The sequence below is a fragment of the Durio zibethinus genome, chromosome 23 (genome assembly GCF_047325235.1).
Source record: "Durio zibethinus cultivar Kanyao isolate XHJ-2024 chromosome 23, ASM4732523v1, whole genome shotgun sequence".
NCBI classification, from domain to species: Eukaryota; Viridiplantae; Streptophyta; class Magnoliopsida; order Malvales; family Malvaceae; genus Durio; species Durio zibethinus.
Genome location: NC_143184.1, coordinates 1,609,646 through 1,630,544, shown reverse-complemented (window position 1 = coordinate 1,630,544; position 20,899 = coordinate 1,609,646). Strand labels below are relative to the sequence as shown.

At 32.0% G+C, this 20,899-nt stretch overlaps 3 protein-coding genes and 1 long non-coding RNA gene across 11 annotated transcripts; 2 read left to right on the top strand and 2 right to left on the bottom strand.

Moving 5' to 3' along the window:
• Positions 1-6: 6 nt before the first annotated feature.
• On the top strand, positions 7-6,053 carry LOC111313815 (MADS-box protein SOC1-like). 5 transcript variants are annotated; one of them, XM_089752938.1, is made up of 8 exons: positions 7-27; positions 958-1,147; positions 4,432-4,507; positions 4,977-5,038; positions 5,149-5,248; positions 5,335-5,376; positions 5,549-5,590; positions 5,714-6,053. In XM_089752938.1, exons 2-8 carry the CDS (start codon positions 966-968, stop codon positions 5,855-5,857), a joined length of 648 nt encoding a protein of 215 aa, XP_089609064.1. In that variant the 5' UTR covers positions 7-27; positions 958-965; the 3' UTR covers positions 5,858-6,053. The 5 variants fall into 5 exon arrangements, with proteins under 5 accessions (XP_089609064.1, XP_089609062.1, XP_089609063.1 ...); XM_089752936.1 differs by having other exon boundaries at positions 10-79; XM_089752937.1 differs by lacking the exon at positions 7-27 and adding an exon at positions 90-488.
• Positions 6,054-8,032: 1,979 nt separating this feature from the next.
• On the bottom strand, positions 8,033-9,554 carry LOC149512076 (agamous-like MADS-box protein MADS3). Its single transcript, XM_089752940.1, has 4 exons — positions 9,416-9,554; positions 9,062-9,103; positions 8,549-8,590; positions 8,033-8,418 (listed from the first exon to the last, which is right to left on the bottom strand). Exons 1-4 carry the CDS (start codon positions 9,530-9,532, stop codon positions 8,371-8,373), a joined length of 249 nt encoding a protein of 82 aa, XP_089609066.1. The 5' UTR covers positions 9,533-9,554; the 3' UTR covers positions 8,033-8,370.
• A 1,612-nt stretch (positions 9,555-11,166) lies between these two features.
• On the top strand, positions 11,167-17,208 carry LOC149512075 (MADS-box protein SOC1-like). 4 transcript variants are annotated; one of them, XM_089752235.1, is made up of 8 exons: positions 11,167-11,192; positions 12,114-12,303; positions 15,587-15,662; positions 16,133-16,194; positions 16,305-16,404; positions 16,491-16,532; positions 16,704-16,745; positions 16,869-17,208. In XM_089752235.1, the coding sequence occupies exons 2-8, from the start codon at positions 12,122-12,124 to the stop codon at positions 17,010-17,012; spliced, it is 648 nt and encodes a 215-aa protein (XP_089608361.1). In that variant the 5' UTR covers positions 11,167-11,192; positions 12,114-12,121; the 3' UTR covers positions 17,013-17,208. The 4 variants fall into 4 exon arrangements, with proteins under 4 accessions (XP_089608361.1, XP_089608360.1, XP_089608359.1 ...); XM_089752234.1 differs by lacking the exon at positions 11,167-11,192 and adding an exon at positions 11,226-11,244; XM_089752233.1 differs by lacking the exon at positions 11,167-11,192 and having other exon boundaries at positions 11,258-12,303; positions 16,305-16,389.
• Positions 17,209-18,443: 1,235 nt separating this feature from the next.
• LOC149512074 (uncharacterized) lies at positions 18,444-20,315 on the bottom strand. Its single transcript, XR_016332642.1, has 2 exons — positions 19,985-20,315; positions 18,444-18,737 (listed from the first exon to the last, which is right to left on the bottom strand). It is a non-coding gene; the product is annotated as an uncharacterized LOC149512074 (long non-coding RNA).
• Between the last annotated feature and the right edge of the window lie 584 nt (positions 20,316-20,899).

Here is a 20,899-nt window from a genome sequence, read left to right as displayed (position 1 = left end):
AAATGATTCTCTAAACTTTTCCACCGAGTTGGTTTCTCTTTCTCTCTCTTTTTTAGTAATTTTCTTTTTCCTTTTTCATGTGAGTTCTGCTTTTTGGGTTTTGTATTATTAGTTTACCAAAACAAGCAAAAGATGAGGTTTCAAACAAAAGTCTTTTAATTTTATTTTATACAAATATGTTCTCCGTTTTTTCACCTATGTTGTAGATGGAGTATTTTGTTTTTTCTTTACATGGGTGTGCGGTTTGAGGAAGCAAGAGAAAGCTAAAGGAAAGATGAATAAGGAAAGGCTGATGTGTGTGCGTTTGGGTTTTTTTTTTTTTTTTTTTCCTTCTTTAGTGGTTACTAAAAAAAGGACTACCGAAATATATCAATCACAATAAAAATTTGTAATCTTGGGTCTTCTGGTGTTCTTCACAACCATCAGATTTTCTTAGTTTTCTTCCTTTTTTTGGTTTCCTTCTTCTTTAAGCTTTCTGGGTTTTTTTGGTAAGTAAGGCGAAGTTTGATGATCTCCTTTTTCACGTTTACTTTTTTAAAGCTGTGTTTTAAATGTTTATTGGATTTTTGGTGTAATCAGAACAGTTTACAGTTTATACAAAAGAACATTTTGTCTTGTTGTGTCTTGTTTTCATTGAAGCAATCAAACCAAACCACAGCATATCCCTCAGTTTACTCATCTTGGCTTGCAAATCTCTGTTATTTCTCAGTTTTCTTGGCTTCTTTGTCCTCTAACATCGTTAAAAAAAGAAAAAAAAGGGCTCCCTCGGTTTTACTCGGTTTGGGTTTCTTGTTTACGTTGAAGTATTGCTCATTTACACTCTTAATTTGCTTCCTTTAGCTTCTGGGGAACTGCTTTTTCTTCTCGTGGGGAAGTGAACTTTCTTGCTATGTGTTATGTTTTCTTAGTGTTTTTGCTGCTTTGAATTGATGATAGCTTCAGTTTTTTTGCTTGAAGGTGCGGAGATGGTGAGAGGAAAGACTCAAATGAGGCGCATAGAGAACGCCACAAGCAGGCAAGTGACCTTCTCTAAGCGGCGAAGTGGGTTGCTAAAGAAGGCTTTTGAGCTATCAGTCCTTTGTGACGCTGAGGTTGCTCTTATAATTTTCTCCCCGAGAGGCAAGCTCTATGAATTTGCAAGTTCTAGGTACATGATCAGTTTTGCATTTTTAATACCACTCACTTTAGCACTAGCACCGGTCTAATTCTAAATGAATATTACAAATTTCTTGTATGCGATCAAACCACTTCTTTTCTTGTTTTCAAATTTCATATTTTTTCGTTATATACCTAGGGTTGTTTAATCTGATAGAAACTCTCTCGGTTAAAACCCTCCCATAGTAAGTTAGATTTTAGCGAGGAGATGTTTTCATTTTTTTAGTGAAAATATTAGGTAAACTTCTCAAATATATCTTGTGATTATGCTCGAAATGAAAGTATTATTAAGATTTAAAATATGATACTTAAGTACCTATGATTTATTTCATTGTATTTTTATCCAAAACCGTTACATTTTGTTGTTTTTTTTTTTAATTTTTTTTATCTGAATTCATATTATCTTTCTAAAAATTTATTTTCTCTCTTTAAAACTAAATCAATTCTCTCTCTAAATCCACAAACAACAACCTTTAAACCACCATAAAATATCTATTTTACTGTCAAGAATTGAATCAATCCAAAAAGCCAATTCCACAACACAAGTAGTAAAGAATTCACCAACAAAGCGTTAACAGAACAACAAAGCCTCAACAGAACAACTCAAAAACAAAACCAGAATTCTAACAAACAGCCTTAGAGAAAAATCCACAATAAAAAATTCAATCACAGCAATAAAAAATTATCACCTAGACAATAATACAAAAAATTGCAACAACAAAATATATAAAATTATGAGATTTAGGGTTCAGTCTCTTGGGATTTATACTTATAAACAGAGGAAAGAAACATTGCTGATGTAAAGGAGTAGAAAAAGAAGTGCTAAGTGGTCTTAGTAAGGTAAGAGACAGCGATGGAGGTAGGTGGTTGTTAGTAGTTTTTGGGTTTTTTAGTTCTGTTGGTTTGGTGTTGTTTTTGAGAGTTTGAAAGTGATGGAGAAGTTTAGAAAGTGATAGCAATTTTTATTTAGTGCTTTGATCTAAACTTTTGTTAGAGACTTAAGAAATTCTAAAAGAAGAAGAAAAGGAAGAGAGAAGAAGAGGATTTGTTTGGAGTTTTTGAAAACTGCTAAATAGCGCACTGTGAGTGGATGGCCAGAGGCAAGGTGAATCAACACCAATTTTTGGGTTATGCAATTTTTGGTTTAAGGTTTGGAAATTTAAAAATATGAGAATGTGAAGAGTTTTATGGTGTTTGAAGGTGGCTGTAGATTGGTTTAGATTTAGAGAGAGAAAATAAATTTTTAGAGAGAGAAAAAGAATGAATTTAGGTGAAAAAAATAAAAATAAATAAAAAAAAGAGAAAAAATAACGATTTTGGGTAAAAAATAATAAAACAAATCATAAGGTAGTTAAGTATTATATTTTTAACCTTAAGGGGTGCTTTCTTTTCGGCTTTAACTATAGGGTATATTTTTAAATTTTTCCTATTTTTATTGAATGATCACAAAGAAAGAAAGTGACAAGATGAATGTTTCTTGGACTTGGTTAAAGTGTCATTCAATGTTTCATACAATAGAGGTTGTCTTATGGGATAAAACTTATAGAAATCTTTTAAGTGAATTTATCAAGTTCTTTCTTAAAAATGATTTAATAAAAATTTTAATAAAAAATTAAAATTGATAAATTGATCGAGTTTAATGTGAAGATGAATAATATGGAAATAAATTATTAAAAATATTATTTATAATTTGAATTTGATTGAAACATATTTCTAGATAAAAATTTTGTCAATATTTTTACTAAAAATGTTTATCCAAAAAAATATATATAAATTTATTAATTTTTTTTTCAATTTTTACATAATTTATATAATGAGACCTTTCAATTTATCAATTTCAATTTTTTATTTTAATTTTATTCAATCGTTTCTAATAAATAACTTCATGAACTTCACCTAAACAACTTCATAGGTTTTCGTTGCTTTACTTTTACTTCATTCTTTATGTGGGGTGTCCGAGAGTCAGATTAAACAAATAAATAAATAAATAAAGAGCTTGGGTATTAAATTTATGCAAGAAATAACAGCATAGTGACTAAAATGAAGGCTTATTACTAACAAAATGAAAGTGAAAACCAACATCTATCTTCTCAGAAAAAGATAACTCTTTCACTCTTCTGCCATATCCATAAAAAAAGGTACAATCTCTGGTAACCTATTTTGTGAGGGGGTATTATCTGTTTTCATCAGGTGTTGTTTTTAACTTTGGTTATATAAAGACATTCTTGAATGTAAATGGCACTATTTTCACTTTCAAGAGTGTTACTAGTGTTTCTTACCGAGGCAGGTTGGCACCATAGATTTGTAACTTGGGTAATATCCTGAAGAAGAAGGGTGCCTTGAAGTGATTTGGGAATCCATGTGCTATTTGGAGATATATTTACTTTATATTATATTGATGTGGGAATCCATGTGCTTTTATATTGGAGTCACATCCTCGCCCCCATCCAAACCCACTGATGTTCTAAGAAGTTGGAAAGAAAAAAAGTTAGTCATACCAACTATCTAAAGTTAAGCTAATTTGTCTCCTATAGTACTGATTGATTCAACTGCAATCACCACCACATTTTGATAATATCATACCATTTTGATCTTATGATATAAATTCTGCTAACCTGTTATTGTAAATGAACTGATTTTGATAATATCTAAGATGATCATATGATGTAACATGGATAAAAAAATTATATCCTAATGTAATTCACGTAGGATGAGACACATGATGGATAGTAGTTATATCCTAATATCCCAATTCCCATCATTTTTCAGACAAGACAGTCAGTGTTATTTTACATCAGAATCAACTTATTCATCTAATTTCTTGAAGGTCGATGCATTTATACAACTATATATGATTATTGTTGAGAATGCTTATGACATGCTTTATGGCTAGATAATTTCTTTTCTTTTTCTTTTTTAAATATAGGGCAAAGTTAAAATGCTTTCCTTGGAATATTTTTTTTCCATTTTATTATTTTGCAGAAATGCTTAAAGATTGTTTAATAAAAGGCATGAAGATATTTGGGTGACTCTACTAGAATTTTGTGGCCTCTACTACAACACATGGATGTTATTTCTTTAATTTGGTTCCATAGTAGAAAGCACATTTGATTTGAGGAAAATTTTGAAGCAAAACATTTAGTTTTTCCTAATGAAACTTTGCTTACTAATTGTATGGTTTCTAGCTAGCTGTAAGCTTTCAATACTTGGAGTAGTACTTTTTACTATGAAAGAAGAGATGAATTGATTTTATTGCTATTGGATTTCATTCTTTAGCATGCCGGGGACGATAGAACGTTACATGAGGCATACGAAGGATAATCGAACCACACCAACTGAACAAAACATGCAGGTTATGATTTCTCTAGCTTTAATGAATCCTTTTTTCTTTTCATATCAAATTTTCATGGATATATTTGATGCCCTAACGGTGGTTTTTCTCTAATTATGAGGCGGGAAAGTTTTGTATTCCGTACCCCAACCCGTTAGGAAACAAATGTTGTAACATCTTCCTTACAGATTTCCCTTCTCCACATTTTTCAAGTGGACTGATATTGATAGCTTGAAACATACCAACATACCAATACTAAATTTGAAAACCGAAATCTTTTCATCAATTAGCATGAAATTGTATGCATCTCTCGTTCTCTTTATGTGTAAATATTAGCTGGTTGGTACCCTCTATTGCAACAACGTAAGCCATATTACATACAGTTTGGATTTGCTATGATCTGTATTTATCTGTTACAACACAGCATAGCATCATATTGATTAGGAGTTTCGTTTCTTGTTTTTCTCGTGCACATTGACTGAAACGACAGCATCTGAGGACTGAATCAGCAAACATGGTGAAGAAAATAGAGCTTCTTCAAGTTTCAAGACGGTATTAGGCCTAGTTTAAGATTCATTTTCCCCCAAATTTTGCTGCTAGTCATTTCTTTTACATTGAAATACTGAACTGAGACTTTGAAACTTGAGTCCGAAATGCCTCAGGAAACTACTAGGAGAGTGTTTGGGTTCTTGCACAGTAGAAGAATTACAGCAGATAGAACAACAGTTGGAAAGGAGCGTGAGCCGCGTAAGAGCAAGAAAGGTTGACTATGGGAACAATTAATATCGAGTTTTCTCAACATTTTGTTCAAAGAAAACAAAACATGTTAATTCTTGTCTACTTTTCAGACACAAGTTTTCAAGGAACAGATAGAGCAATTGAAAGAAAAGGTAAGCCTTGAGGCTTAGCAATCTCAATAACATGGTGAGACCTCAAAAATGAATCAGAAAAATTAGTGTTTCTAAATAAAGTTATCGAGTCTTCTGGCAATGGACAGAGAATCAGCATACGGTGACTAGCTGATTGCTAACAACTGTCTCACTTTTTGTGGCCAAAATTCAGGAGAAAGTCCTAGCTGCGGAAAATGCAAGGCTTTGTGAGAAGGTAAGCCTTTGCTATCAGTAACACTTGAAGAGTCAGACAGGAAAATGAGAGAGATTTGGATAGATTACAAGCTTCCTTTTGAATATCTTTTGATACAACTGTCTGCATAATTGTTCATCTCAGAGTGGTACACAGCCATGGAAAGAATCAAACGAGCAGAAAGAGAATGTACCATATGATGAAAGCAATCCATGCTCGAACGTGGAGACTGAACTGTTCATTGGACTACCTGGAGGAAGAATGAAACGCATCCTGCAACACAAGTGATTGATGACAACTCATCCCACCCTTTGCAAATATGAATTCAAGGCTGAAAATTCACATATTAAGCATCCCGTTTGTTTGCATTAGTTTCAAATAAAATTCATACCAGCAGATGTATGGTAATTGTAAAACTGCTTGTTGAAAAAATTACCAAGAGCATGACTCGTTTTATGAATATATCCTCATTTTGGACCTGTCATTGAAATGCTTTAAGATTTAAAATCAATTTAATGTCTGTTAAATTTTTATTTAAAAAAAAAATCAGATTTGTTCATTTGAAGTATTCAAAATAATTTTTTTTATTATAATTTGTGGTAATTGAATTATGTCAAAGTCTTGTAATAATTATTAAGAAACCGAGTCCGTGGGTCAGAACAAGTTAGTGAAGTAGAGGGGCCGTAAGGTGATAGGTGCCCAGATGCCACGTCAGCACAACCCACGGCCCACGAGTGAGCCTATAAGTTATACCAACAAAATCTTCAGCTCAATTGCTCAAAAGTGTTGGGCTGTAATGGAAAGGTAGCATACAACGCGTGAATCCACATGTCAATTTTGGCAACTGTCTGTTCAGCCCACTGTTGAGACCAGACCTGAAATCCAGGCTTGCAAAACATGGTGAAGCCTGTTTGTTACTTAAGCCCCTTTACTTTTTCTGAAAAGGTAAATTAGATTTTTTTTTCCCCTCTTTAAATCCATTTTAAATGGAGACTTAGGAGTTGGAATAAACATTTTATTATTATTATTAAGCCAAATATTCAAAAAGTAAGAGTTTATTTTCAAGTCCGATCAAGGGTCCAATCATAAAATATATATTGATACGGTGAGATTTTATTAATTGAATTTTCAAATGAACATAAATCTTCTTTGAAAATAAGATATAAATTTTTTTTCTTATATTGTAGAAAAGGAATTTGAGATTGGATTTTTTTTTTACAATGTTTGTGTTTGTCATCAACACTTTTCATTTTAAAATTAACATTATTAATAGAACCTATCTCAAAAGAAGAACATGAAGCCAAGTAAAAATTGTTAACTAACAAATCTCCCAGATAAATTAATACTCAAATATGTAAAACAAAAAAAATTTTAAGGAAAAAAAGTAAAAATGTGTATATATATATATATATATAATTATGTAACAAATTCACAAAGAGATTTACAAGACCAAAAATCATATATGTATATATATATATATATAGTAAGTTTAAGGCTACTGCTCCATAATCAAATTAAATAACCTATATATATATATATATATAATAGATAGAGAGAGAGGAGAGCTACAATTAGCCTACAAAACAATCTTCAAAGCTCAAATGATTTAGTGCCTGAAATATAACAGTAACAAGCTAAATATATATATATATATATATTTATATATATATATATATAGTTATGTTTTGAATTGAAGAGAGCTCAAATGACCCATCCGTGGATGAAGTTGGTCTCACCAGCCATGCTTTTGGGGACTGACGATCCTTCAGCCTGAACGTAGTTATGGTTAAGGTATAATTGAGGTGAGTCGAGTCGATACAATGAAAAATTTGAGTTCGAGTTCGACTCATAATTTCGGGTTCGATACTCGGCTTGAACTCGATCGAATTTTATTTTTCAAGTTCGAGTTCGATTCGTGATAGAATTCGAGCTAATCGAGCTCACTCGATTAAGCTTGATTAATATATAAAAATACGCTCGATTCGTATACTCGATAAGAGTTCGATTATTTATACTCGAATTCGGACTCGAAATATTTTATTAATTAAAATAATAAAAATATATTTAAATATAAAAACTCGATTAGTCTCGCGAGTTATTCGAATCGGATATAAGAATACTCGAATTCGGCTCGATCGATAAGTTGAGCTACTCCAACTCGAGCTCAACTCGATAATAATCGAGTCGAATTGAAATTTTTTTCGAATCGAATCCAAGTATCTTACGAGTACTAATGTATCATTTACACCCCTAATCATGATAAGTCACTAGAAGCTTTCTTCTTCCAGATTTCATTTTACTTCAAAGCAACTTCTTAAACAAAGCGTAACATCAAAAAGCATTTCTGATGAGCTTTAACATTGAATCACTTACAATGTGATGGTTTTCTTCCTCATGGTCAAATTTATCATAAGATCTAGTCCCATTAGTTGGTATCAATAAACAACCAACTATTGTCATATATATTCAAGCTTAATCACTTAAAGGTACCTATGAAAGCATTGAAGAAGGGATGCCACCTTGATTTCCTATAAATTTGGGTGAAGGTTCCTGCCTAAACACTAAATTCATACCTTCAACTTTGCTAAATAGACTGCATTTGTTATGGAATTTTGAAGTAAATTGATAGTGTTCCAGAAGCAGACAATAATCAATATGAACTTATGGATCCATATACTTGGAAAAAAAAATGCAAGAGATCCAAATATATTCATTGTAACCTATCTGTAAAACTGGTTCATGGTCACATTCCATAGGATGGGTTTGAGAAGGATGCAGAGGAAAGTTGCTATTTTCTGCTGCTACAGCAGAACTCCAAAAGCCTTGGATTGTTTTGAAGTTCTGTCCTTCTGCCTCAAATTGAAAAGGCAAAATACAGAGAAATATTAGGACGGGTACAACAGTAGAAATAACATTGCCATGGAGAAGAATAGATGAAAGTTCAAAGTGCAAAACAGATGTTTGCTAATCAAGGTTAACCTTGATTTTGAGCTGTTTGTTAAGGTCTCCAAGATGACGCTCCTACCAAAAGATGAAAAACAGCTGTTAAACATGAGTTCTGAAACCAAAACTTTGTTGTAAACTCAGCATTAAGGAGAAATATTTGAGGTGGCAATTGCAATAACCAAAAGAGCAGGTTAGGATACACTAGTCATCAAGAAAGAAAAAGAATTTCAGAGATAAACTAAAGAAATTAAGCATGATCCAGGTTTGTAAGGAATAGGATAATTCAGATGAAAGGTCATATAGGTACATTCATGACCATGGGATCTTGGTAAAATTTCACTATTAATAATTTCTTTAGTTCGCTGATATCATGTGTTTAGAAGGTTGAATTAATGATACTTGGTTGGTGAATTCTAAGAAACTTCATCATAATTCAAAGAAATTGATATGTAATTTAAGAAAAAGGACATTCCCAAGCATATTTGAAGAAACTGCATCCTAAGTCTCAACAACACGAAAATTAAGTCTTCTCACTCGCTTAAGTACCTTTTTGCGGAGGTCTTCCATTTGTTCTATCATAATCTGTGTCTGCAGTTATGAGAACAAAAAGAAGCACCATATATCATACATTTATAACATTCCAAAGGTTAAGAGAAAAAACCAATACATTTGTTTTCTATTTCTTAGAAGAGGTAAATTTAGAAGATTGAGAATCTGATTTTTTTCAAACATTGGTTCAAAGAAATAGGACACAGCTTAAAAATTTTTAATTTCAACTATTCCACAATGTAAAAAACCTTGTGAAACAAACTTAGTAGGGCTTCTTTCTTTGAGAATGACTCATCAAAAAAGTTTATTGCAGACTAAAGTTCTAAACAAAAGACGTGGAGATGAAGGTACCTTCCTTTGTCTAGCCAGTGCAAGAGCTCCTTCAAGCTGCTTCTCAAGGTTTTGCAGCTCTTTCACATTCAATGGTCCAAGATCTTCTCCAAGCAAATGCCTGATATAATTAAACATATAATGAATTATGAATGAATGTTAGTATGGGTGATAATTACTTTTCATATAGTCAATAAAACATATCGAAACCACCTAGAATGCAACTAAGTAATTAACAATTTCATGGTTTGGACTAAGAAACGACACAAATAATTTTAATTTAAGTGATAAGATTTAATTTTAATAATTTTAAATATGAAAAAAAAACAACACCAAAACATTTAATTAAATTTAAAGAAATTATCATATTTATTTACAATAAAATTTTAGATTTCATATGTGTCTTTGAGATTTTGTGTATGCCAAGTCTATCATGATAAAAATTTTCCATGACATTTTATGCTTTGGAGTTGCATTTGTTTGCAAGATCTGATTATCTTTGAAAATTAGTTAATTTCGTTATTTCTTCTTTAAACTTTTTTTTGTCCAGAACTTTGTTTCACAAATACTACAATTTTGAAGCCAGATTTTTAATGTTTATTTGCACCCAATCTTCCCACTTTGGGAGCAATCTGCAAAAGAATCATGCTGTAAACTCTTCATTGCATTTGCACCCACTAAATTATCATTTCATTTCTTCAAAACAAACAAAAGTTGAGAGGTGAAAATTCTGTTTTAAAATCCAGAGAGAAAATCCCAACTTTCATATCCCTTTCCCTTCCTTGTCTCTTTAAGCACACAGTTCCCCCATTCTTGCTTCCGGTATAAATCCCACATCTAACTTTGTTTTTCGTACAGGGACCACCCAGGACCCTATTTATCATGTTGGTTAATACATTACAGTAGGGCAAATATGAACAGCGTCGCCATTTATAAAGGAGTCAACATTTCAATATTATTGGAGGATCACCGATCATTAAAACTAGACATTTGAGAATTGTGAAACAAGTTTCTTAGAAATTAGGGTCGTTAAGGTTCTCTTCTACAGAACCCACAACTTTTTCTTTTTTCTTCATTGAACAACATTGCATTGTTGCTGTAATAGAAAATTTCATTGAACCCCGATGCTGATGGGATTAAAAAAATGAAAGGAAGCCGAAGCATGGCACGCTTTGTGTGTGTGGTACCCTAATAGCAGACCTCAGCCTTGTTTGTCGAGTTCTGAAGTGAAATGGAGAGGAAATGCCACCCAATTCTAGGCCAATTCCCACAAACGGCAAAAAATATATAAAAGAAAGAAAACCCATTAAAAACTTGAAGAAAGTTTTCAATTAAAGAAAGAGGGAAACTATATATGGAGAAATATACCTCCTTGGAACCGATTCTTACCTAAAAATGAAAAAACAAAAGAAGTTTCAAAGGAGAAAAAACCTGGTACTAAAATCCCAAGGCCAATAATCTCTGACTAGCCCGCCCCACAAAAGCAGACGCCAAAATTCAATGTGGTCTTACCTCAAATTTATTTATGAAGTAACATGAAGGTTGAGGAGGGGTGCTATGAGCTTCTATAGTTTTGTCTGTTTCTTTTGGGGGGGTTTTTGACAAGAAAAGTGATTATCAGCTCTTTCTGAGTTTTCGAAACCTGATTGGTTTGATGTGTACGGAATTGTACGGAAGATATTGACGTCTTTCTAACATTGTACCAATTTTAACTTGGAACCGTTTGCTTTGGCTCTTTTTAACTTCAACTGCAAAATAAAGGAGAAAAAAAAAATGATTCTCTAAACTTTTCCACCGAGTTGGTTTCTCTTTCTCTCTCTTTTTTAGTAATTTTCTTTTTCCTTTTTCATGTGAGTTCTGCTTTTTGGGTTTTGTATTATTAGTTTACCAAAACAAGCAAAAGATGAGGTTTCAAACAAAAGTCTTTGAATTTTATTTTATACAAATATGTTCTCCGTTTTTTCACCTATGTTGTAGATGGAGTATTTTGTTTTTTCTTTACATGGGTGTGCGGTTTGAGGAAGCAAGAGAAAGCTAAAGGAAAGATGAATAAGGAAAGGCTGATGTGTGTGCGTTTGGGTTTTTTTTTTTTTTTTCCTTGTGGTTACTAAAAAAAGGACTACCGAAATATATCAATCACAATAAAAATTTGTAATCTTGGGTCTTCTGGTGTTCTTCACAACCATCAGATTTTCTTAGTTTTCTTCCTTTTTTGGTTTCCTTCTTCTTTAAGCTTTCTGGGTTTTTTTGTTTAAGTAAGGCGAAGTTTGATGATCTCCTTTTTCACGTTTACTTTTTTAAAGCTGTGTTTTAAATGTTTATTGGATTCTTGGTGTAATCAGAACAGTTTACAGTTTATACAAAAGAACATTTTGTCTTGTTGTGTCTTGTTTTCATTGAAGCAATCAAACCAAACCACAGCATATCCCTCAGTTTACTCATCTTGGCTTACAAATCTCTATTATTTCTCAGTTTTCTTGGCTTCTTTGTCCTCTAACATCGTTAAAAAAAGAAAAAAAGGGCTCCCTCGGTCTTACTCGTTTTGGGTTTCTTGTTTACGTTGAAGTGTTGCTCATTTACACTCTTAATTTGCTTCCTTTAGCTTCTGGGGAACTGCTTTTTCTTCTCGTGGGGAAGTGAACTTTCTTGCTATGTGTTATGTTTTCTTAGTGTTTTTGCTGCTTTGAATTGATGATAGCTTCAGTTTTTTTGCTTGAAGGTGCGGAGATGGTGAGAGGAAAGACTCAAATGAGGCGCATAGAGAACGCCGCAAGCAGGCAAGTGACCTTCTTTAAGCGGCGAAATGGGTTGCTAAAGAAGGCTTTTGAGCTATCAGTTCTTTGTGACGCTGAGGTTGCTCTTATAATTTTCTCCCCGAGAGGCAAGCTCTATGAATTTGCAAGTTCTAGGTACATGATCAGTTTTGCATTTTTAATACCACTCACTTTAGCACTAGCACCGGTCTAATTCTAAATGAATATTACAAATTTCTTGTATGCGATCAAACCACTTCTTTTCTTGTTTTCAAATTTCATATTTTTTCGTTATATACCTAGGGTTGTTTAATCTGATAGAAACTCTCTCGGTTAAAACCCTCCCATAGTAAGTTAGATTTTAGCGAGGAGATGTTTTCATTTTTTTAGTGAAAATATTAGGTAAACTTCTCAAATATATCTTGTGATTATGCTCAAAATGAAAGTATTATTAAGATTTAAAATATGATACTTAAGTACCTATGATTTATTTCATTGTATTTTTATCCAAAACCGTTACATTTTGTTGTTTTTTTTTTTAATTTTTTTATTTGAATTCATATTATCTTTTTAAAAATTTATTTTTTCTCTCTAAAACTAAATCAATTCTCTCTCTAAATCCACAAACAAGAACCTTTAAACCACCATAAAATATCTATTTTACTGACAAGAATTGAATCAATCAATAAAGCCAAATTCCACAACACAAGTGGTAAAGAATTCACCAACAAAGCCTTAACAGAGCAACAAAGCCTCAACAGAACAACTCAGAAACAAAACCAGAATTCCAACAAACAGCCTTAGAGAAAAATCCACAATAAAAAATTCAATCACAGCAATAAAAAATTATCACCTAGACAAAAATACAGAAAATTGCAACAACAAAATATATAAAATTATGAGATTGAGGGTTCAGTCTCTTGGGATTTATACTTATAAACAGAGGAAAGAAACATTGCTGATGTAAAGGAGTAGAAAAAAAAGTCCTAAGTGATCTTAGTAAGGTAATAGACAGCGATGGAGGTAGTGGGTTGTTAGTAGTTTTTGGGTTTTTTAGTTCTGTTGGTTTGGTGTTGTTTTTGAGAGTTTGAAGGTGATGGAGAAGTTTAGAAAGTAATAGCAATTTTTATTTAGTGCTTTGATCTAAACTTTTGTTAGAGACTTAAGAAATTCTAAAAGAAGAAGAAGAGGAAGAGAGAAGAAGATAATTTGTTTGGAGTTTTTGAAAACTGCTAAATAGCGCACAGTGAGTGCATGGCCAGAGGCAAGGTGAATTAACACCAATTTTTGGGTTATGAATTTTTTTGTTTAAGGTTTGGAAATTTAAAAAGATGGGAATGTGAAGAGTTTTCTGGTGGTTTGAAGGTTGCTGTAAATTGTTTAGATTTAGAGAGAGAAAATAAATTTTTAGAGAGAGAAAGAATGAATTCAGGTGAGAAAAATAAAAATAAATAAAAAGAAACAGAAAAAGTAATGGTTTTGGGCAAAAAATAATAAAACAAATAATAAGGTAATTAAGTATTTTATTTTTAACCTCAAGGGGTGCTTTCTTTTCGGCTTTAACTATAGGGTATATTTTTAAATTTATCCTATTTTTATTGAATGATCACAAAGAAAGAAAGTGACAAGATGAATGTCTATTGGACTTGGTTAAAGTGCCATTCAATGTTTCATACAATAGAGGTTGTCTTATGGGATAAAACTTATAGAAATCTTTTAAGTGAATTTATCAAGTTCTTTTTTAAAAATGATTTAATAAAAATTTTAATAAAAGATTCAAATCGATAAATTGATCGAGTTTAATGTGAAGATGAATAATATGGAAAGAAATTATTAAAAATATTATTTATAATTTGAATTTGATTGATACTTATTTCTAGATAAAAATTTTGTCAATATTTTTACTAAAAATGTTTATCCAAAAATATATATATATAAATATATTAATTTTTTTTCAATTTTTACATACTTGATTTATATAATGAGACCTTTCAATTTATCAGTTTCAATTTTTTATTTTAATTTTATTTAATCGTTTCTAATAAATAACTTCATGAACTTCACCTAAACAACTTCATAGTCTTTCGTTGCTTTACTTCTACTTCATTCTTCATGTGGGGTGTCCGAGAGTCAGATTAAACAAAAAAATAAATAAATAAAGAGCTTGGGTATTAAATTTATGCAAGAAATAACAGCATAGTGACTAAAATGAAGGCTTATTACTAACAAAATGAAAGTGAAAACCAGCATCTATCTTCTCAAAAAAAGATAACTCTTTCTCTCTTCTGCCATATCCATAAAAAAAGGTACAATCTCTGGTAACCTATTTTGTGAGGGTGTATTATCTGTTTTCATCAGGTGCTGTTATTAACTTTGGTTATATAGAGACATTCTTGAATGTAAATGGCACTATTTTCACTTTCAAGAGTGTTACTATTGTTTCTTACCAAGGCAGGTTAGCACCATAGATTTGTAACTTGGGTAATTTCCTGAAGTAGAAGGGTGCCTTGAAGTGATTTGGGAATCCATGTGCTATTTGGAGATATATTTGCTTTATATGATGTGGGAATCCATGTGCTTTTATGTTGGAGTCACATCCTCGTCCCCATCAAAACCCACCGATGTTCTAAGAAGTTGGAAAGAAAAAAAGTTAATCATACCAACTATCTAAAGTTAAGCTAATTTGTCTCCTATAGTACTGATTGATTCAATTGCAATCACCACCACATTTTGATAATATCATACCATTTTGATCTTATGATATAAATCCTGCTAACCTGTTATTGTAAATGAATTGATTTTGAAAATATCTATGATGATCATATGATGTAACATGGATAAAGAAAATTATAGCCTAATGTAATTCATGTAGGATGAGACACTTTATGGATAATAGTTATATCCTAATATCCCAATTCCCATCATTCTTCAGACAAGATGGCCAGTGTTATTTTACATCAGAATAAACCTTTTCATCTAATTTCTTGAAGATCAATGTATTTATACAACTATATATGATTATTGTTGAAAATGCTTATGACATGCTTTATGGCTAGATAATTTCTTTTCTTTTTCTTTTTGAAATTTAAGGCAAAGGTAAAATACTTCCCTTGGAAAATTTTTTCTCTTTTATTATTTTGCAGAAATGCTTAAAGATTGTTTAATAAAAGGCATGAAGATGTTTGGGTGACTCTACTAGAATCTTGTGGCCTCTATTACAGCACATGGATGTTATTTCTTTAATTTGGTTCCATAGTGGAAAGCACATTTGATTTGAGGAAAATTTTGAAGCAAAACATTTTTAGTTTTTCCTAATGAAACTTTGCTTACTAATTGTATGGTTTCTAGCTAGTTGTAAGCTTTCAATACTTGGAGTAGTACTTTTTACTATGAAAGAAGAGATGAATTGATTTTATTGCTATTGGATTTCATTCTTTAGCATGAAGGAGACGATAGAACGTTACATGAGGCATACGAAGGATAATCGAACTACACCAACTGAACAAAACATGCAGGTTAGGATTTCTCTAGCTTTGATGAATCCTTTTTTCTTTTCATATCAAATTTTCATGGATATATTTGATGTCCTAATGGTGGTTTTTCTCTAATTATGAGGCGGGAAAATTTTGTATTCCGTACCCCAACCCCTTAGGAAACAAATGTTGTAACATCTTCCTTACCCATTTCCCTTCTCCACATTTTTCAAGATGGACTGATATTGATAGCTTGAAACATACCAACATACCAATAATAAATTTGAAAACCAAAATCATTTCACCAATTAGCATGCAATCGTATGCATCTCTCGTTCTCTTTATGTGTATACATTAGCTGGTCGGTACCCTTTATTGCAACAATATGAGCCATAGCACATGCAGTTTGGATTGGCTATGATCTGTTTTTATCTGTTACTACACAGCATAGCATCATATTGATTAGGAGTCTTGTTTCTTGTTTTTGTCGTGCACATTGACTGAAACGACAGCATCTGAAGACTGAATCAGCAAACATGGTGAAGAAAATAGAGCTTCTTCAAGTTTCAAGACGGTATTAGGCCTAGTTTAAGATTCATTTTCCCCCAAATTTTGCTGCTAGTCGTTTCTTTTACATTAAAATACTGAACTGAGATTTTGAAACTCGAGTCTGAAATGCCTCAGGAAACTACTAGGAGAGTGTTTGGGTTCTTGCACACTAGAAGAACTACAACAGATAGAACAACAGTTGGAAAGGAGCGTGAGCCGCGTAAGAGCAAGGAAGGTTGACTATGGGAACTATTAATATGGAGTTTTCTCAACCTTTTATACAAAGAAAACTAAACATGTTAATTCTTGTCAACTTTTCAGACACAAGTTTTCAATGAACAGATAGAGCAATTGAAAGAAAAGGTAAGCCTTGAGGCTGGGCAATCTCAATAACATGTTGAGACCTCAAACATGAATCAGAAAAATTAGCGTATCTAAATAAAGTTATCGAGTCTTCCGGCAATGGACAGGAATCAGCATACGGTGACTAGCTGATTGCTAACAACTGTCTTACTTTTTTTGGCCAAAATTCAGGAGAAAGTCCTAGCTGCGGAAAATGCAAGGCTTTGTGAGAAGGTAAGCCTTTGCTATCAGTAACACTTAAAGAGTCAGACAGGAAAATGAGAGTGATTTGGATAGATTACAAGCTTCCTTTTGAATATCTTTTGATACAACTGTCTGCATAATTGTTCATCTCAGTGTGGTACACAGCCATGGAAAGGATCAAACGAGAAGAAAGAGAATGTACCATATGATGAAAGCAATCCATGTTCGAACGTGGAGACTGAATTGTTCATTGGACTACCTGAAGGGAGAACAAAAAGCACCCTGCAACACAACTGATTGATGACAACTCATTCCACCCTTTGCAAATATGAATACAAGGCAGAAAGTTCACATATTAAGCATCCAGTTTGTTTGCATTAGTTTCAAATAAAATTCATACCGGCAGATGTATGGTAATTGTAAAACTAGTTGTTGAAAAAATTACCTAGAGCATGACTCGTTATAAGAATATATCCTTATTTTGGACATGTTATTGAAATGCTCTAAGATTAAAAATCAATTTAATGTCTGTTAAATTTTTATTAAAAAAAAATCAGATTTGTTCATTCGAAGTATTCAAAATAATATTTATTTATTAATAATTTGAGGTAATTGAATTATTATTTTTTGGTTTCTAACGGAGGTAAAGTTCTAAAAACAAGGGAGAGAAGCTGGGTTCGAATTTTAGCTTTGATGTCTTCTTCGAGCTTTCTTGGCACAGACGAGGTAATTGATTTATGTCAAAGTCTTGTAATAATTATTAAGAAACTGAGTCCGTGGGTCAGAACTAGGTGGTGGATTAGATGGGCCCAAATGTGATAACGGCCATGATCTTGCCTCGTCGGCACATGCCACGGCCCACGAGTGAGCCTATAAGTAATGTCTTTAAAATCTTCAGCTCAATTGCTCAGAAGTGATGGGCTATAATGAATGAAAAGTTACAGTACAACGCCTGAATCGGCATATGAATTTTTGGCTAGGGTCTGTTCAGGCCACTGTTGAGACCAGACCCGAAATCCAGACTTCCAAAACATGGTGAAGCCTGTTTGTTAATTAGGCCCCTTTACGTTTCTTAAATGGTAAAATTAGATTTTTTTTTTGCCTTCTTTAAATCCATTTTAAATGGAGACTATGCGTTGGAATAAACATTTTATTATTACTATTAAACCAAATATTAAAAAATGAAGAGTTTATTTGCAATTCCAATTAAGGGTCCAATCAAAATATATATATTGATAGGGTGAGATTTTTTTAATTAAATTTTTAAATGATCGTAAATTTATTTTGAAAATAAGATATAACTTTTTTTCTTATATTGGAGAAAAGGAATTTGAGATTGGATTTTTTTTTTGCTACAATGTTTGTGTTTGTCATCAACACTTTTCATTTTCAAATTAACATTATTAATAGAAACTATATCTAAAAGAAGAACATGAAGCCAAGTAAAAATTGCTACCTAACAAATCTCCCAAATAAATCAAGACTGAAATATGTAAAACAAAGATTTTAAGTAAAAGAAGTAAAAGAAGATTGGTCTTGTAAATCTCTCCATGAATTTGGTACATATATATATATATATATAGTAAGTTTAAGGCTACTGCTCCATAATCAAATTAAATAACCTATATATATATATATATAGAGAGAGAGAGAGAGAGAGAGAGAGAGAGAGAGGAGAGTTACAATTACCCTACAAAACAATCTTGAAGGCTTAAATGGTTTAGTGTCTGAAATATAACAGTAACAAGCTACACATATCCCAGTTAGAGGAGGAATGCTCCTTTAAATTCCAAGCATTTTTATGTTGTACACTAGATCATGCGCTATATATTTGTTGGCAACATAAGAAATCCCAATACAGAAACAAGAGACAAAATCACAATATATATATATATATATATATATATATAGTGATGTTTTGAATTGGAGAGGGATCAAATGACCCATCCGTGGAAGAAGTTGGTCTCACCAGCCATGCTTTTGGGGACTGACGATCCTTCAGCCTGAACGTAGTCATGGTACCTGATAAAACAGAAGTCACTCAGAAGCTTTCTTCTTCCAGATTTCATTTTACTTCAAACCAACTTCTTAAACAAAGAGTAACATGAAAAAGCATTTCTGATCAGCTTTAACATTGAATTGCTTCCAATGTGATGGTTTTCTTTCTCATGGTCAAATTTATCATAAGATCTAGTCCCATTAGTTGGTATCAAGAAACAACCAACTATTGTCATATATATTCAAGTTTAATCACTTAAAGGTACCTATGAAAGCATTGAAGAAGGGATGCCACCTTGATTACCTATAAATTTGGGTGAAGGTTCCTGTTTAAACACTAAATTTATACCTTCAACTTTGCTAAATAGACTGTATTTGTTGTGGAATTTAGAAATATCTTGATGGTGCTCTAGAAGCAGACAATAATCAATATGAACTTATGGATCCATATATTTGGGGGAAAAAAAATGAAAGAGATCCAAATATATTCATTGTACCCTATCTGTAAAACTGGTTCATGGTCACATTTCATAGGATGGGTTTGAGAAGGATGCGGAGGAAACTTGCTATTTTCTGCTGCTACAGCAGAACTCCAAAAGCCTTGGATTGTTTTGAAGTTCTGTCCTTCTGCCTCAAATTGAAAAGGCAAAATACAGAGAAATATTAGGACCGGTACAACCGTAGAAATAACATTGCCATGGAGAAGAATAGATGAAAGTTCAAAGTGCAAAACAGATGTCTGCTAATCAAGGTTAACCTTGATTTTGAGCTGTTTGTTAAGATCTCCAAGATGACGCTCCTTCCAAAAGATGAAAAACAGCTGTTAAACATGAGTTATGAAACCAAAACTTTGTTGTAAACTCAGCATTAAGGAGAAATATTTGAGATGGCAATTGCAATAACCAAAAGAGTAGGTTGAGGATACTCTAGTCATCAAGAAAGAAAAAGAATTTCAGAGATAAACTAAAGAAATTAAGCATGATCCAGGTTTGTAAGGAATAGGATAATTCAGATGAAAGGTCATATAGGTACATTCATGACCATGGGATCTTGGTAAAATTTCACTATTAATAATTTCTTTAGTTCGCTGATATCATGTGTTTAGAAGGTTGAATTAATGATACTTGGTTGGTTAATTCTAAGAAACTTCATCATAATTCAAAGGAATTGATATGTAATTTAAGAAAATGGACATTCCCAAGCATATTTGAAGAAACTGCATCCTAAGTCTCAACAACACGAAAATTAAGTCTTCTCACTCGCTTAATTACCTTTTTGCGGGGGTCTTCCATTTGTTCTATCATAATCTGTGTCTGCAGTTATAAGAACAAAAAGAAGCACCATATATCATACATTTATAACATTTCAGAGGTTAAAAAAAAAAACCAATACATTTGTTTTCCATTTCTTAGAAGAGGTAAATTTAGAAGATTGAGAATCTGATTTTTTTTCAAACATTGGTTCAAAGAAATAGGACACAGCTTAAAAATTTTTAATTTCAACTATTCCACAATGTAAGAAACCTTGTGAAACAAACTTAGTAGGGTTTCTTTCTTTGAGAATCACTCATCAAAAAAGTTTATTGCAAACTAATGTTCTAAACAAAAGACGTGGAGATGAAGGTACCTTCCTTTGTCTAGCCGGTGCAAGAGCTCCTTCAAGCTGCTTCTCAAGGTTTTGCAGCTCTTTCACATTCAATGGTCCAAGATCTTCTCCAAGCAAATGCCTGATATAATTAAACATATAATGAATTATGAATGAATGTTAGTATGGTTGATAATTACTTTTCATCTAGTCAATAAAACATATCGAAACCACCTAGAATGCAACTAAGTAATTAACAATTTCATGATTTGAACTAAGAAACGACACAAATAATTTTAATTTAAGTGATAAGATTTAATTTTAATAATTTTAAATATGAAAAAAAAACAACACCAAAACATTTAATTAAATTTAAAGAAATTATCATATTTATTTACAGTAAAATTTTAGATTTCATATGTATCTTTGAGATTTTGTGTATGCCCAGTCTACTATAATAAAAATTTTCCATGGCATTTTATGCTTTGGAGTTGCATTTGTTTGCTCGATCTGATTATCTTTGAAAATTAGTTAATTTCGTTATTTCTTCTTAAACCTTTTTTTTTTCCAGAACTTTGTTTCACAAATACTACAATTTTGAA

What these genes read in the sequence shown, in the direction of transcription:
- LOC149512075 (XM_089752232.1), top strand. Translation starts at nt 12,086, where the DNA reads ATGATAGCTTCAGTTTTTTTGCTTGAAGGTGCGGAGATGGTGAGAGGA. An exon ending in TATGAATTTGCAAGTTCTAG is followed by an intron (nt 12,304 to 15,586) that starts GTACATGATCAG and finishes TTCATTCTTTAG; the next exon opens with CATGAAGGAGACGATAGAAC. An exon ending in CAACTGAACAAAACATGCAG is followed by an intron (nt 15,663 to 16,132) that starts GTTAGGATTTCT and finishes CTGAAACGACAG; the next exon opens with CATCTGAAGACTGAATCAGC.
- LOC111313815 (XM_089752933.1), top strand. Translation starts at nt 930, where the DNA reads ATGATAGCTTCAGTTTTTTTGCTTGAAGGTGCGGAGATGGTGAGAGGA. An exon ending in TATGAATTTGCAAGTTCTAG is followed by an intron (nt 1,148 to 4,431) that starts GTACATGATCAG and finishes TTCATTCTTTAG; the next exon opens with CATGCCGGGGACGATAGAAC. An exon ending in TAGAGCAATTGAAAGAAAAG is followed by an intron (nt 5,377 to 5,548) that starts GTAAGCCTTGAG and finishes GCCAAAATTCAG; the next exon opens with GAGAAAGTCCTAGCTGCGGA.
- LOC149512076 (XM_089752940.1), bottom strand. Translation starts at nt 9,532, where the DNA reads ATGTTTAATTATATCAGGCATTTGCTTGGAGAAGATCTTGGACCATTG. An exon ending in CACTGGCTAGACAAAGGAAG is followed by an intron (nt 9,104 to 9,415) that starts GTACCTTCATCT and finishes TCATAACTGCAG; the next exon opens with ACACAGATTATGATAGAACA. An exon ending in TGGAAGACCTCCGCAAAAAG is followed by an intron (nt 8,591 to 9,061) that starts GTACTTAAGCGA and finishes ATCTTTTGGTAG; the next exon opens with GAGCGTCATCTTGGAGACCT.